The 13,881-nt window shown below is 37.2% G+C and overlaps 1 protein-coding gene across 1 annotated transcript in view; it reads right to left on the reverse strand.

Moving 5' to 3' along the window:
* Window positions 1-13,881, reverse strand: part of Tmem117 (transmembrane protein 117) — a 184,986-nt gene that overhangs the window by 115,553 nt on the left and 55,552 nt on the right. Inside the window, exon 2 of the mRNA XM_013018771.1 lies at window positions 13,420-13,517. Coding sequence (XP_012874225.1) covers window positions 13,420-13,517 — 98 coding nt within the window. The remainder of the gene's footprint in view (window positions 1-13,419; window positions 13,518-13,881) is intronic.

Genomic DNA, 13,881 nt, shown 5'->3' on the forward strand with positions numbered 1-13,881 from the left:
TCCTCTTCCTCCTCCTCCTCCTCCTCCTCATCATCATTATTGTGGGTGTAGGTACTAGGGCTTGAACTCAGTTCCTGGATGCTGTCCCTTAGTTTTTTAGCTCAAGGCTAGCACTCTACCACTTGAGCCACAGTTACACTTCTGGCTTTTTGCTGTGTAATTGGAGATAAGAGACTCCATAGAATTTCCTGCCCTACCTGGCTTCAAACCGTGATCTTCAGATCTTAGCCTCTGCAGTAACTAGGATTACAGGTGTGAGCCACCAGTGCCCAATGAGATGCTATCTTAATAGCATGTTAGCATGAAATAAAATAAGAAGAAAAGAAGAAAAGGAAAAGAAAAGAAGAAAGGAAGAGTGTCCTAGACCATGATCAAAGCCTGGTGAGTTGATGCTTCCTTGAAATTATGAGTCAAATGGTATTATTGCTTGCATGTAAAAGTATGTGTATTCCTTTTAAGTGTTCAGCCTTAACACATGATGAGGTTAAAAGCATTCTTTGAGTAAAGGAAACTTACAGCCAACTCCTAAACCTATTTTATTCTAACTTACGTATATATCTACAAATCTAATGGTCTGTTTCCTGCTTTCCAAAGTGTAATAGACTAAACATGATTCAATCTTTCCTTTCATGACAGAAAATAATAAAGGCCCTGAGGTCATATTTCTGCAAATCATACTTATTGCTGTGACCCTGTAACACAAATACAGAATAAGTAGGTGATTAGGCAGGAGTGTAATGAAACTCTAGAAATTGCCTTTGTAAAAATCTATGGCATGAAGATGTTTTATATTATTTGACTCTATTTGAAAAAACAACACTAATTGCTTAGGAGTTAAAGTTAATTGGTACAAGTTTTATTGTATTTTTTATCTACCACTATTAGTTTACTAGGGCTACCATAACAATATACTAAATACTAAAAGGCTTTTTTGCACAACAGAAATCTATTTTATCTTAATTCTAGAAGCTACAAATCCAAGATTAAAATAATGGCAGAGTTATTTTCTTCTGAGGTTACCCTCCTTGACTTGTTGATCTTATCTCCATGTCATGATATGAGCTTTGCTCATATATCTGTCACATTTTAAAAGAAATAATTTTATTGTTATTACTAAGGTGTTATATAGAGAGGTTACCATTTCATAAGTGAGGTAATGAGCACATTCTATTTTGGGGGGAAGAATGTCACCCCTTCCTTCCTTTGCTTTTCCCCAATTTTCACCCCTCTTCCTTTCCCACAAGTTGCATAGTTAGTTCATTTTCCACATCGTGTATACTGAATAGCATGACTGCACTTTTTTTTCCAGTCCTGGGACTTTAATTCAGCGCCTGGATACTGACCCTGAGCTTCTTTTGCTAAAGGCCAGCACTCTACCACTTGAGAATTGTGTTTTTGCTTAGCTTAAGGTTGGAGCTTCATTATTTGAGTCATACCTCCATTTCCAGCAATTTGCTGGTTATTTGGTAGTAAAAGATTTTCAGATTTGTCTGAAACACACACACACTCACACACACACACACACACACACACACACACACACACAGATACTTTAGTAGAAGCAAATGATGAGTACCTTCATATAATGTAGGTATAAAATTAGAACTCAGTGAAAGATTATATGATTATATATGTGTATGTTATACTAAAAGTAAAAAAAAGTCAGCTCATTTATTCATAGAGGAAAAAATCATAGTGAATTGCCTTTGAGAGTTTCAACCTTGGCAATGCTCTGTTCTTTTTATTCCAGAAATTCTATCATGATGCTATTTTTTGCAACGCAACTAGGGTAATTCCAATGTATGCCAAGGACGTTATAATGTGGTTTTGTGGCAGTTTTTTGGCCTGTCACTTCCTCTCTGTGATCGTCAAATTTCATTACATTAAGTACTGTGTTACTCTGTGCTCTTTCACAAGAGAATCCTAGCCAGCTGTATTGTAGAGGGTGAGGGGAAACTTGACAGTAGAGTGGGCTCTCTAGATTGTCTCCAATTGAGAGAGAAGGATTTTCCCTCCACATGCAATCTTGGTTCTTTTCCCCAGTCCAAATTATGGCTCTGTGAAGATGCATGAGAATACAAAGAAAATGCAGCATTTCGTGGTTCTTCCTCATGACATGTACAAATAAAGCATGCATATCTAAGGAGACTGGAATACCTTCTTTTTTGTATACGTTTCTATTATCTGTAAGTAGTTGTGCAAAGGGGTTTCAATTCCCCATGTCAATTTATGAGCACAGTGCATCTTTATCTATGTCACCCCTTCCATCCTTCTCCTCCATCTCTCCCAACCCCACCCCTCCCTTAAGTCACCTGCTTACATTTTCACATATGTACACTGGATATGTTGACTGCGTTCTCTCACCTTTCCGCTCTCCACTCATCTGTCCTCCCATGCCTTGACTTCCACCCTCCTCAAGAAATATATGTTTACTCTTCCTGATATTCGTTTGGTTAACCTGTAAGTTAATCCTCCCTTGTGTATACAGTAGTCAATTTATTTATGGATATATGCATACATCCCTATGTGCATTCCCATATATGTTTATACTGTAGGTCTAACATCCACATATGAGAGAAAACATAATGCTGTTTGGCCCTCTGAGCCTGACTTACTTCACATAACATAATTTTTCCAGGTTTCCCACTTCCCTGCAAATGATCTAACATTACATAATATTATACTTCCTGATGGATGAGTTCCTTTGCATATATACATGCACACATATAGATCAATATACATATGTCCATATATCTCTCTCTATATATACATATATGTAGATACATGTACAACATATATATTGACAGATACAGATAGATATATATATAGATATATACAAGGGTATATAATATATACAAATGTATATTGTTATATATAAAATATGTATACAAATATATATCTTAACATATATATACAAACATATAATGTATATTCAAATATATCTGTTTATATATAGGAACTTACATGACATTTCTGGGACTACACAGTGGTTTAACAACATATTTAACAACACATTGTACATATTTTTCCTTGCCAAGTTCTTATTATTGAGAGAAAATAGTATACAATTTAAATTAAAGATCACAGAATGGTTAGTATTATCTCACAAGAACTGTTACCTCAACATATCTAGTCATTATTAAATTCTTTCCACTTGAATTTTGTCAAGATTTTTTAAAGCAAGAACAAAACAAAAAGAACACAGAGAAGAAAGGTAGTACAATGAGAAGACTATTACAGCAGAATTCAGTGCTTCTGAGTATTTACTGCCACCGAGAGATTCATTTTGTGACCTTGGGCAAGTCACCTTAAGTTATTGACAGTTTACATGTCAATAATACAAGGATTTTAGACCATAAGCAGACAAACTCAAAGGCTTCTTGGATTTTTAGGTTGTTTTTTTTAGTTAATTCAAATCTACTTTCAAGGAGAAAGAAGAGGTCATAGTAAATGCATATGTTAAAAATACGACTAATTATAATTAAATGTGTTTAATGAAGCTAATCTGTTCCTTATTTTGCAGGCTTTGAAATTAGCCCACCTGCTCTCAGATCGCAGCATTACTGTTCAATAACTGTGCCTACCCCCCTTCCCCGCAAAAAGCCACAAGTTTTGCTCATTAAAATAAAGCTGACAATGACATAAATACCTTGTAGAGAGGTAGGGCAGTTTGGGAGCTGTTCGAAACCAGTCCAGGCAGAAAAGTCTGTGTGATTCTTATCGCCCAAAAGCCATAAGCAGAGCTGTGACTCAAGTGATAGTGTGCCAGCTTTGACCAAAAAATCTCAGGTAGGGACTGGAGATATAGAACAAGTGTTAGAGCACTTGTCTAGCAAGCAAAGAGGCATGAGTTCAAGACCCCAGCAATAAAACATCATCATCATCATCATCATCATCATCATTGCCATCATCGTCATCATCATCATTATCATCATCATCATCATCATCATCATCATCATCATCATCATCATCATCATCATCATCATCATCTCAGAGACAGCACCGAGGCCCAGGATAAATCCTAGAGAAGTCCAAACTGATAGGCAATATGTCTGATGTATGTATAAACATCCAACTGAAGGTTGAATGCCTGTCATTAAACGCAACAATGCTTGCTTCCTTTTCTTGCTTAGTTATGCTGGTGTGGACTGCCAAGACATATGTTGAGCAGAAGTAAACAAGTCAGCATCCTCACCTTGTTTAGAAGAAAATGGCAGCCATTTGCTGTCAATTATGGAATTGGGTGTGGAGTTATATATATATATATATTCATAAATACATATATTTATCTATTTATTCATAATATATATGAAATATATTATGTAATATGTATGACTTTTATACAGTTTGTCAAGAGATTCTTTTTAAACAAAAATGTGTTGAATTCTGTCAGATTATTTTTTTTACAACTATTGAGATCACCGTGTGTTGTTAACTCTATTCTGTTAATGTTAATGTTCTGCAATCCCATGTTGAGCCATTCTTATTTCCCAAAGATAAAGTCTGTGTGGTAATGGTATATAAACTTTCATTTATTTGTTTTCAATAGAATCATTTTTCAAGGGAGGGCTGGTACAGCAGCTTGAATTTGGCCCTTAGCTTTTTTGCTCAAAGCTAACACTCTATCCCCTAAGCCACAGCTCTACTTCCATCCTTTTGCTGGTTCATTGAAGAGAAGAGTCTCATGAACTTTCCTGCATGGGCTGCCTGGCTGTGATCCTCAGATCTCAGCCTCCTGACTATCTAGAATTACAGGTATGAGCCACTAGCACCTGGCATATACAATATATTCCTTAGTTTTGATCTAAGATCACAAAGCCAATGCTGATTCATTTGTACTTGATCATGGTAAATGAGCTTTTCTATTGAGGACATGAGAGTATTTGCCCCTAAAAGTCTTGATTTGAAAACCAGTCTGTTGTAAATTTCCCATCCTGACTAATGTAGCACAAAGTAGAGTTTATGGATTACCAACCTCAGAACCAGATCTGAACCATAGTGACCTCTAGGCACTAAGCAACCAGCTGTACTGTAATGATGCTAAGACTTTGTTGCTCTCCCTGTCAATCTGCAAGAAGCTGATGACAATGATCTAGATGATCTAAACACTGAATGACGGCCTTTCTCAGATAACCATCCTCTAACAGGAAATCTTCATTTAGCAGGCACATGTTGACCAATGCCTACAAGACTAAACGTTTGTTAAAGGTGGATTTCCATGCCAGGAATAAAACATTCTGGAGTGGCATTTTCGTCAATGAGACACTTGTGTTAATGGTTTCTCTGTAAATATTTGCAAAATAATAAGTACCTAAAAGATTCCATGAAGGACCACTGAAAGGTGCAAATAACTAGCAAGAGTGAAAATATCCTACTTTGGCACACTGGCTCATACTTGTAATCCTAGCTACACAGTCCTATGAGAGATGAGAGGTGAGGATCACTGTTCAAAGTCAGCCCAGTCAGAAATATTGGTGGGACTCATCTCTTATCAATCAGCAGAAAAACGTGAGATGGAGATGTGGCTCAAGTAGTCGAGAGCCAGCTATGAGAGAAAAAAGAAGTGAGAGCCTAAGACACTAAGGTATTCTCTTCAAACAGTACACACACACACACACACACACACACACACACACACACACACACACACACACACAGGTCAAGCTTTAGTAATCTATGGAGATTTGCTAGTGCAAGAACTGGTATTTTTATACCGACATCAAATACAGTGTAAGCAGGGGTCATACTGTGGGGGAGGGACATACAAAGCAACAAAGAAATCATCTTATAAATGTGTTAGAAACAATCGCATGAGAGAAAAAAAACATTTGAATACATATCTTAGGGTTCATTTCCCTAACCTCACCTTATCTGACCTTTTCTGCTTGACTCAGACATATACTAGTCTAATAAAGTTGGTGGGAATTTGAATAAAAAGGTGGGCAGCTATTTCCTACACCGTTGAAAGGGATCAAGCTGCTAAATTTAGTTGAATATTGCTTTCTCTCTTTTACAATTTATGGCTTCTATTTTAAATGTGTGCATTTATACTATGACATGTGAATTCAGGGACCTTTGAAAACATCACCCATACCTTAGAAATGTAGTAAGAAGTACGGCTTAGGTCTCAATTGTCAGAGGAGTACTTTATTCAGCCAGCAAACTTAAAATTAAAGAGGGATAGCTATATTGCCCAATTGCTGCTGTGACGTGGAGAAAAATGGCACTCTCTCCAAACCTTTATTAAAGTCTGCTTTCTTTCAAAAATTCATAAATCCAGGGATTGTTGTTGAAGTTAATATTGCCGTTTCAGGCTTTTTCAATGGAAATGAAGGCCTAGAGGTAGAGTACTATTTATGCAATTTAAGACACATTTATTTAATTTCTTTCCCTTTAAGTTCACTACAACATTCAGGAAATGAAGAAAAAAATCTCTAGGACACAAATTTTCCTTATCAGCAAAGAGGTAACATGCCAGCACAGTGATAAACATTTTAGTGTTCTAATAAACTTGCTAATTATAAGTAAATCCCATTATTTAAGTCAAGAATGGTTTTTCAAATATGGAATGGAAATATTTCTGCATTTTTAGGAACATGGAAATTAATGCACTTTATAACTCATCCCATATGAATGACAACAATAAAATACTTATTCTTTCACTATTTTCAATGAAGTCTTGCATGTGAAATAAATTGTAGACTATAGTAGATATCGACTATAGTAGATTTGGACGTCTTCACCAAAGTAATTAACTTGACAAGAATATATGTAATGAAAAGGAACCATACAATTTGTGGAGGGAAAAATGGTGACAGAATAAGGGAAGAAGTGACATTGTCCAAAAAGAACTGTACTCTTTACCTGACTCATGTAACTGCAACCCCTCTGTACATCAGCTTCATCATAACAATTTTTAAAAATTTTAAAGGTTTTATGTAATGTTTACTAGGTGTCAGGCACTGTGCTAAGTCCTGCAAACATGCCCAGTAAAATGTTATTCTTGCATTCAAATAATGTGAAAGGTGGAAATAAGTAAAGAGGTATATTTTCACTATAATAAATTTGCTTAAACTTTGTGTGTGTGTGTGTGTGTGTGCCAGTACTGGGGTTTGAACTCAGGATTCACTCACTTGGCTTTTATTCACTAGAGCAGCTAACATTACATAAAAATAAGTTTATGGGTTATTTCTATAAACAGCTCAAGCTTATCAGGTGTAAGACTGGACTCATTATCCCTCAGTTAAGACTGTTTCTCCAGTAGTGTCTGCTCTCTCTGAGAATATAGTAATCGCCCACTGAGTTGCTCCTGCCCAAACACTCCTTGATTTGTTCCTCTTCCCACTCCCTATACCTAACCAATCACTGCATCTTCTCTCACTAACCAATCACCACATCTCCCTTATTAACCAATCACCGCATCTCTCTTACTAACCAATTACAGCACCTCCCTTCATTAACCAATCACTGCATCTCCCTTTGCCTGTCTCCAGCTCACTCCGGATGGAATTTCAATTCTAGCTCCTTTTAAAAAATCATACCTGGAGCTCCTTTACCACTGCATCCCATCACCCACGCTCACTCCTGTTGTCTCTTTTATTCTCACCTGGCATTTTTCACTCTACTGAAAATTACAGGCTCTTCATTCTTATTTTATCTTTCAAAATTGTGTTTTCAGCACCCTGGACAGAGCTCAATGCTGGCAACAATGAGGAATAACAAGATCACATAACCAGCACACAATAAGTAGTAATGAGTGCAAGACTGAAAGCCAGCAGGTGGCTTGCTCAGAGGCTATGCTCCAGACTACAATTGTACATTGCATTCAGCATCTAATTGTTATTTGTTATGACACATTAATAAAAGTATATGGTTGCTATCAATTCCTGCCTTAGTTGACTTACACTTATTACAACTTAGACTTACTCCAACACCTGCTTTTTGGTTTTTATCCCTCTGCTCTCTCTCTGTTTCTATCTCTCTGTCTTGCTTTCTCTTTCTGTCTCTCTGTCTCTGTTTGTCTGTGTGTGTATTTGTGTGTTTCTGTGTCTTCTTTTCTGCCTTCCTTACCAAATCCTTTTCTTCTTGTTTCTAACAACTGTGATACTCAATGTAAACAATAGCAGTAGCTACATTTGATTTTCAGTTAAGACTGAGTTCAAGGCCAAAGTTGGCAAAATTAAAAGAAGAAAATGAAGGTGATCAAGACAGATAATAAGGCACGTAGCTCAGTGATAGGGCATTTGCCTAGCATGCATGAAGCAAAGCATTGAGTTCAAACCTCAGCACCATAAAGAAATTAAATTACTAAATCAATTCATACATCCATACACATATACAAATACACACATACATATGTACAAAGTAAATAAATAAAATTTTCAGAAGGACTAAAAGATGGTCTCCCAAATCATTTTATTGCTATGAAAAGTCCTTATATTTTTAAATACAAGACACTCCTTCAAAATAATAGGCAAAATAAAAGATTATCCTCTTGATGACTGAATAGAATGAAAGTGGACAATCATACTTACTCATGGATATTTGTGACAACACACTGCTACTATTTTTCTTTCCAGTTACTTGGATTTTCTAAGTAACACAGACCACAGTTTTTAACCAGATGCACTGCCACCACCCTGCCTGGAAAGCCTGCTGGATAATCTCTATTATTAGTTTCCTTGCCATTTGCTGCCCAACCCATGAAGCACCAAAAGCAGTTTTCTGTTAAAGAAGAATGCCATTACTGGAGCTGGGTATCTGCATGCTTCAAGATGGGTGAGGTTATGTTACAGTATGAAACAATCCCTGAATCTCAGGATTTTAATGCATGCGCACAAGGTATGCCCTCTGAGTTGTTAGGACTGTTTGGTTTATTCCATATCCTCCTCAGCTAGTTTCAGGTTTCTACAATGCCACCAGTGTTGCCCCATGAATATTAAATGCTTCTATATGGACATGCCACATTTTCTTTGGTCAAAACTAGTCACATAATCACAAGAAACAGGTGAGTGGAATTCCCTGGTATTGGTGGCTTAAATTTTTTTTGAGGTGGGGGTCTGGTCGTGGGGCCTGAACTCTGGACCTGGGCGCTGTCCCTCAGCTCTTCAGCTCAAGGCTAGCATTCTACCACTTGTGGTGGCTCAAATCTTTGGCCCTACCTTTTCAGGAGGCTGAGATCTGAGGATCAAGGTTCAAAGCCAGCCCAGACAGAAATCCATGAGACTCTTATCTCCAATTACCAGAAAAATGAAAAACAAAAAAAGTAAGTAGAGCTATGGCTCAAGTGGTAGAGCAGTAGTAGCCTTGAGTGAAAAAAGCAAGGCAAGAGAAAGAGACCTGAGTTCAAGCCCCAATACCAGCAGAAAGAGAGAGAGAGAGAGACAGAGAGAGAGAGAGAGAGACAGAGACAGACAGAGAGAGAGAGAGAAGAATTCTCTCTTGCATCTGGTAAGCTAACCCTTCCACTTTCTTCTGTTTTGCAAATCACATCTAAGGCTAAGAGTCCCTCCTTATTTGGAAAAAAATAAGAGTTTTGGAAGTATCATACAGACTACTTCCCACTAAAACATTCCAACTACAACTCAAGTGAGTAAAATAAAACAGGAAGCCAGAAGGCAAATGTGAATACCATATATCATAATATTTGTTTTTGGGGTCTATTCTTTTACATCAGACCCAATCCATAAAAATGGTCCTAGTTAGAAGCATGTAAGGCATCTACAAAGGATTTAGAGTCTTAAGACATTTATTCTCTTTAATTACCAAAAGGTCTGGGAAAATTGCTCTATTGCTATATTTTCAAATACTGCCATAATTCAGTCTCATCTCCAGTATGAAAACCTAAATGCCCCAGCAACCTCATCTTTGTACAATTACCAATGGCTTTATGGAGAAGATGCCTTTCACTAAGAGTTGAGGTCATGGAAGCTACTCACTTGCAAATGATATCATTTCTGCCAGGCATCCTGAGTTTACAGCAGCTACATAGAAGCAGGAGATAAATCTGCTAGAACATATTGCTCCTTGTGCAAGCTACAGTGCTGTTCAAACTGCTGGATGCAATCAGCCTGCAACTCATAAAAGATTTTCTCTGCAACACTCCTTCTCCAGCTCAGATTCTTTCCCCCACAAATCGCTTTCCTAACTAGAGCATCATTGAAAGAACACACTGATTTTTCCAGTGGATGGTATATATTCAGTAGCTATTCTCTTTTATTTAATTTTAAACTTTGCCAATGATTTGCACACTTTTATTTCCAGAGATGAAAATGAAAACAAATGACCTATATATTTGCTAAATCTTTTCTATTTGAAAAGTAGAAACAAAAAGAAAGAGATTGCTTTTCACTAACTTCTGCAATTTAACTTCTTAGATAAGCATTTTCTCTTTTTAAAATCACTTTATCTTTTAAAATCATGGTATTGTTTCAGCTACTCACGGAAGCTGAGATCTTAGGATCCCAGTTCAAAGTCAGAAGGGTACAAAAATCCACAAGTCTCTTATTTCCAATTAACCAGAAAAAAAAAGGCTGGAAGTAGAGGTGTGGCTCAAGTGCTAGAATGTTAAACTTGAGCATCAATGCTCAAGGACAACATCCAGGCCTTAAGTTCAAGCCCCCGAACTAGCGTGCATGCGTGTGCATGCATACACACACACACACACACACACACACACACACACTTGAAAGTGGAAGTATTGCTCAAGTAGTGGAGGGCCACTACATTTCAAGTGAAATGGCTCAGTGACAGTGCTCAGACCTTGAGTTTAAGCCTAAAGACTGGCATGCACACACACACACACACACACACACACACACACACACACACACATCATAATTAGGAGCCACCAGTGCCCAGTTCAATGATTATTTTTGATACACTGAAATTACGATTACTCATTGGATGTTTGTTGTGACATACACCAAAAATAAACCTACTTGCATAAAGGAATTTGATAATATAAGGGTCTGAGGACTAAGGAGTAAAGGAAATCCATGAAGATACTTCAGGAGAAAAACTAGCATGCACTGTGATTAGCAAGAACTAATAGTGCTCAGAGGAACCTTCAGATTTTGTACACATGGCTCACGTTGGCAAAAACTTAACCTTGACTCAGCAATGAACTGACTGTGACAATACATTAACCAATACAAAACTCTGTATATGGACATAGACAATGGAAATGATCTCTAAACCCTTTTGATATTAAAGTCTAGCTCTTTCCAAACCTGTAAAGAATCCTTGGAGCAGGGGGCTTCTTAGAACTGGCTTACATAACACAATAAGCCAAAGAAGAAATTGAGATAATACTTTGAATATTTGCACATTAATGTATCTTTTATTTTCAAAGAATTATTCTCTTCTTGTGGTTAATGGTCTTGGAGATCTATGCCTAAAATAATAGCACCAACCTCAAAAGGCTGTCCAGATTAACTAAGTAAATATATAGAATGTTAAGTCCTTAACCCAGTGCCTAGAGCAAAATAGTCCATCAGTAAATATTTGCTCCATATTGTACTTATATGTGTGTTTATGTGTGTGTATGTATGTATGTATATGTATGTATAAACATGTATATGTGTATATTGTATATATAAACATACTATGGAACACCATAAAATAGGTCATATTTAGCCAGGTACTGGTGGCTTACACCTATAATCCTAGCTACTCATGAAGCTGAAAGCTATAGACTGGTTCAAACCCAGCCTGGGTGGAAAAGTCCATGTAAAAGTGGAAGAGTGGTTTGCATGGTAGAGTGCTAGACTTGAGCAAAACCATTCAGGGACAGATCCCAGGCCTTGAGTTCAGAAAAGAAATTAAAAAGAAAACAAAGAAAACCACAGAGACAAGGTCCAGACAAAATCTGCAAAAGTCAAATTCATTTTCACATTACTGAAAAATCTGCTTTTGTTTACCTGCTAAGAATTGAGTTCAAAATGTCATATATCTTGGGCAGCATTTAATGACAGGGCTAAAGCACAAAAGGTAATAAGAGTGTTTATTCACACAAAGAATGTTATTTTGCAAAATTTTCACATACAAGTAAGTTTTAGAGTAATCAGGTTTTTCTTGCATTTCAAAAGGTAAGTGAAACTGGGGACTCACATCTGTAATTCTAGCTCCTCAGGAGGCTGAGACCCAAATATGGACATTTGAAGCCAGCCTGGACAGCAAAATCCATGAGGTTTTTCTCTCTCATTAACCAGAGAGACGCTGAAAAGTGGAGGTGTGGCTCCAGCCTTGAGCAAAAAAGCTAAGAGACAGCACCTAGGCCCTGAGTTCAGGTCCCAGAACAGGCACAAACTCAAACCAAAAAACAAACAAGGCAAGTGAATAGGCTAGGATCTTCCAGGACAAGCTTTCACAATTAAAAGCAGTACTGAGTATTCCTGAACGTAACTTCTTACCTATCTGGGAGAACCAAAGTGCCGGGGCAGTGCCCCACACGGGTATACAATCCCCTCTCCTGTGGTCTCTGCTTCTCTATCTTCCATTTTACCACATGCAAGTACCTACAGATGATATTGACTGCACAGAAAGTCCTGTAACATATGGACTGCTATTTATTGCATGATGGCATTGACACAGAGAAAGAATCTATGCAAAGAAGCAATGCCAGTGAGACATGGGGTACACAAAGAGGTTCCTTGTCAGCATATCCTCCTCAGAGCAAAATCACAACTTTCTGAGAAAAACAACCAAATCATGAACGTAAAAGAGGAAGGTGACGGGGAAGGAAAGACAGAGAAAAAGGGGGAGCTAATAAATAATAATAGAGGAGAAAATAGGATCAAAGTACCTTACATGTTTGGGTACAAGTCATAATAAAAACTATTACTATGTATAAATTAATGGGACACTGAGCATGTATGTGTATATGAGTATACATACATATGCACATATACATATGTACACACACATACAAGGGACACTTTTTAGTTTTTGTGCCAGTTCTGGGGCTTGAATTCAGGGCTTTGTGTTCTTGTTTGGCTTTTTCTCTCTAGGGGTCCTTTATCACTTGAGCCACCCTTCAGCTCTGACATTTTTACTGATTAACTGGAGATAAGAACTGGAGATAAGATAAGGGTCACTTTCATATATCATGTTTCAGTGATTAAAAACTGCAATTCATCACTTTTTGGGATTTTTGTTTGTTTGTTTTTGTCTTTGCTGAATTAAAAACCTGACTCCATCTGCTCCTCACTGTACTAGCAAAACTTCTAAGTGTATATGTGATTAAAAATACGCAAGTAGAACTTAATTCACAAATAACTTAGAGAAAGATTTTAATGTTACACAATTGCCTCTCTCAATAAAAGTCTAGATGTCTGAAGAAATCGCATCCAACTCCAATTTTTAAGGGAATGAGACAAAGCAGAATTAAGTGCATGAGTGAATGAAATGATTTCCTACCAGAATAAAGTGATCCTAACATTTCCTTTCTTCCAGAAAGCTCTTGCAGATTTTCCCCAGTCAGGATAGGGTTTATCCTGCAGCATCATATCAGTGACCTGTAGTAATGAGAGAAACTTATTTAGTACTTTGGATATATTAAATTCAGATTTAAGTATTCCCTTGTAATTGACCTTCTGAGCAGAATATGTGCATATTTTAATATTAGATTAAAATTAGAATATACTTTATTCAATTAAAAACTTCATATTGAAGGAGCACATTTGAGGTCACTCAGTGTGTCAGATACTGAAACTAACTTTTTTAATGTGTGTGTGAAAATACCATACAGAGGGGTTAAAATTACACGGGCAAGGTAATGAGTACATTTCTCATCAAGCATTGTTGCTTCCTCCTTTGTTTCCCCATACCATCCCTTCTCCTATCCAACCCCTCCCCACTCCCCCCACCCCCCCCCCCCCC

The sequence above is a fragment of the Dipodomys ordii genome, unplaced genomic scaffold (assembly GCF_000151885.1).
Source record: "Dipodomys ordii isolate 6190 unplaced genomic scaffold, Dord_2.0 Scaffold42, whole genome shotgun sequence".
In the NCBI taxonomy this organism is placed as follows: Eukaryota; Metazoa; Chordata; class Mammalia; order Rodentia; family Heteromyidae; genus Dipodomys; species Dipodomys ordii.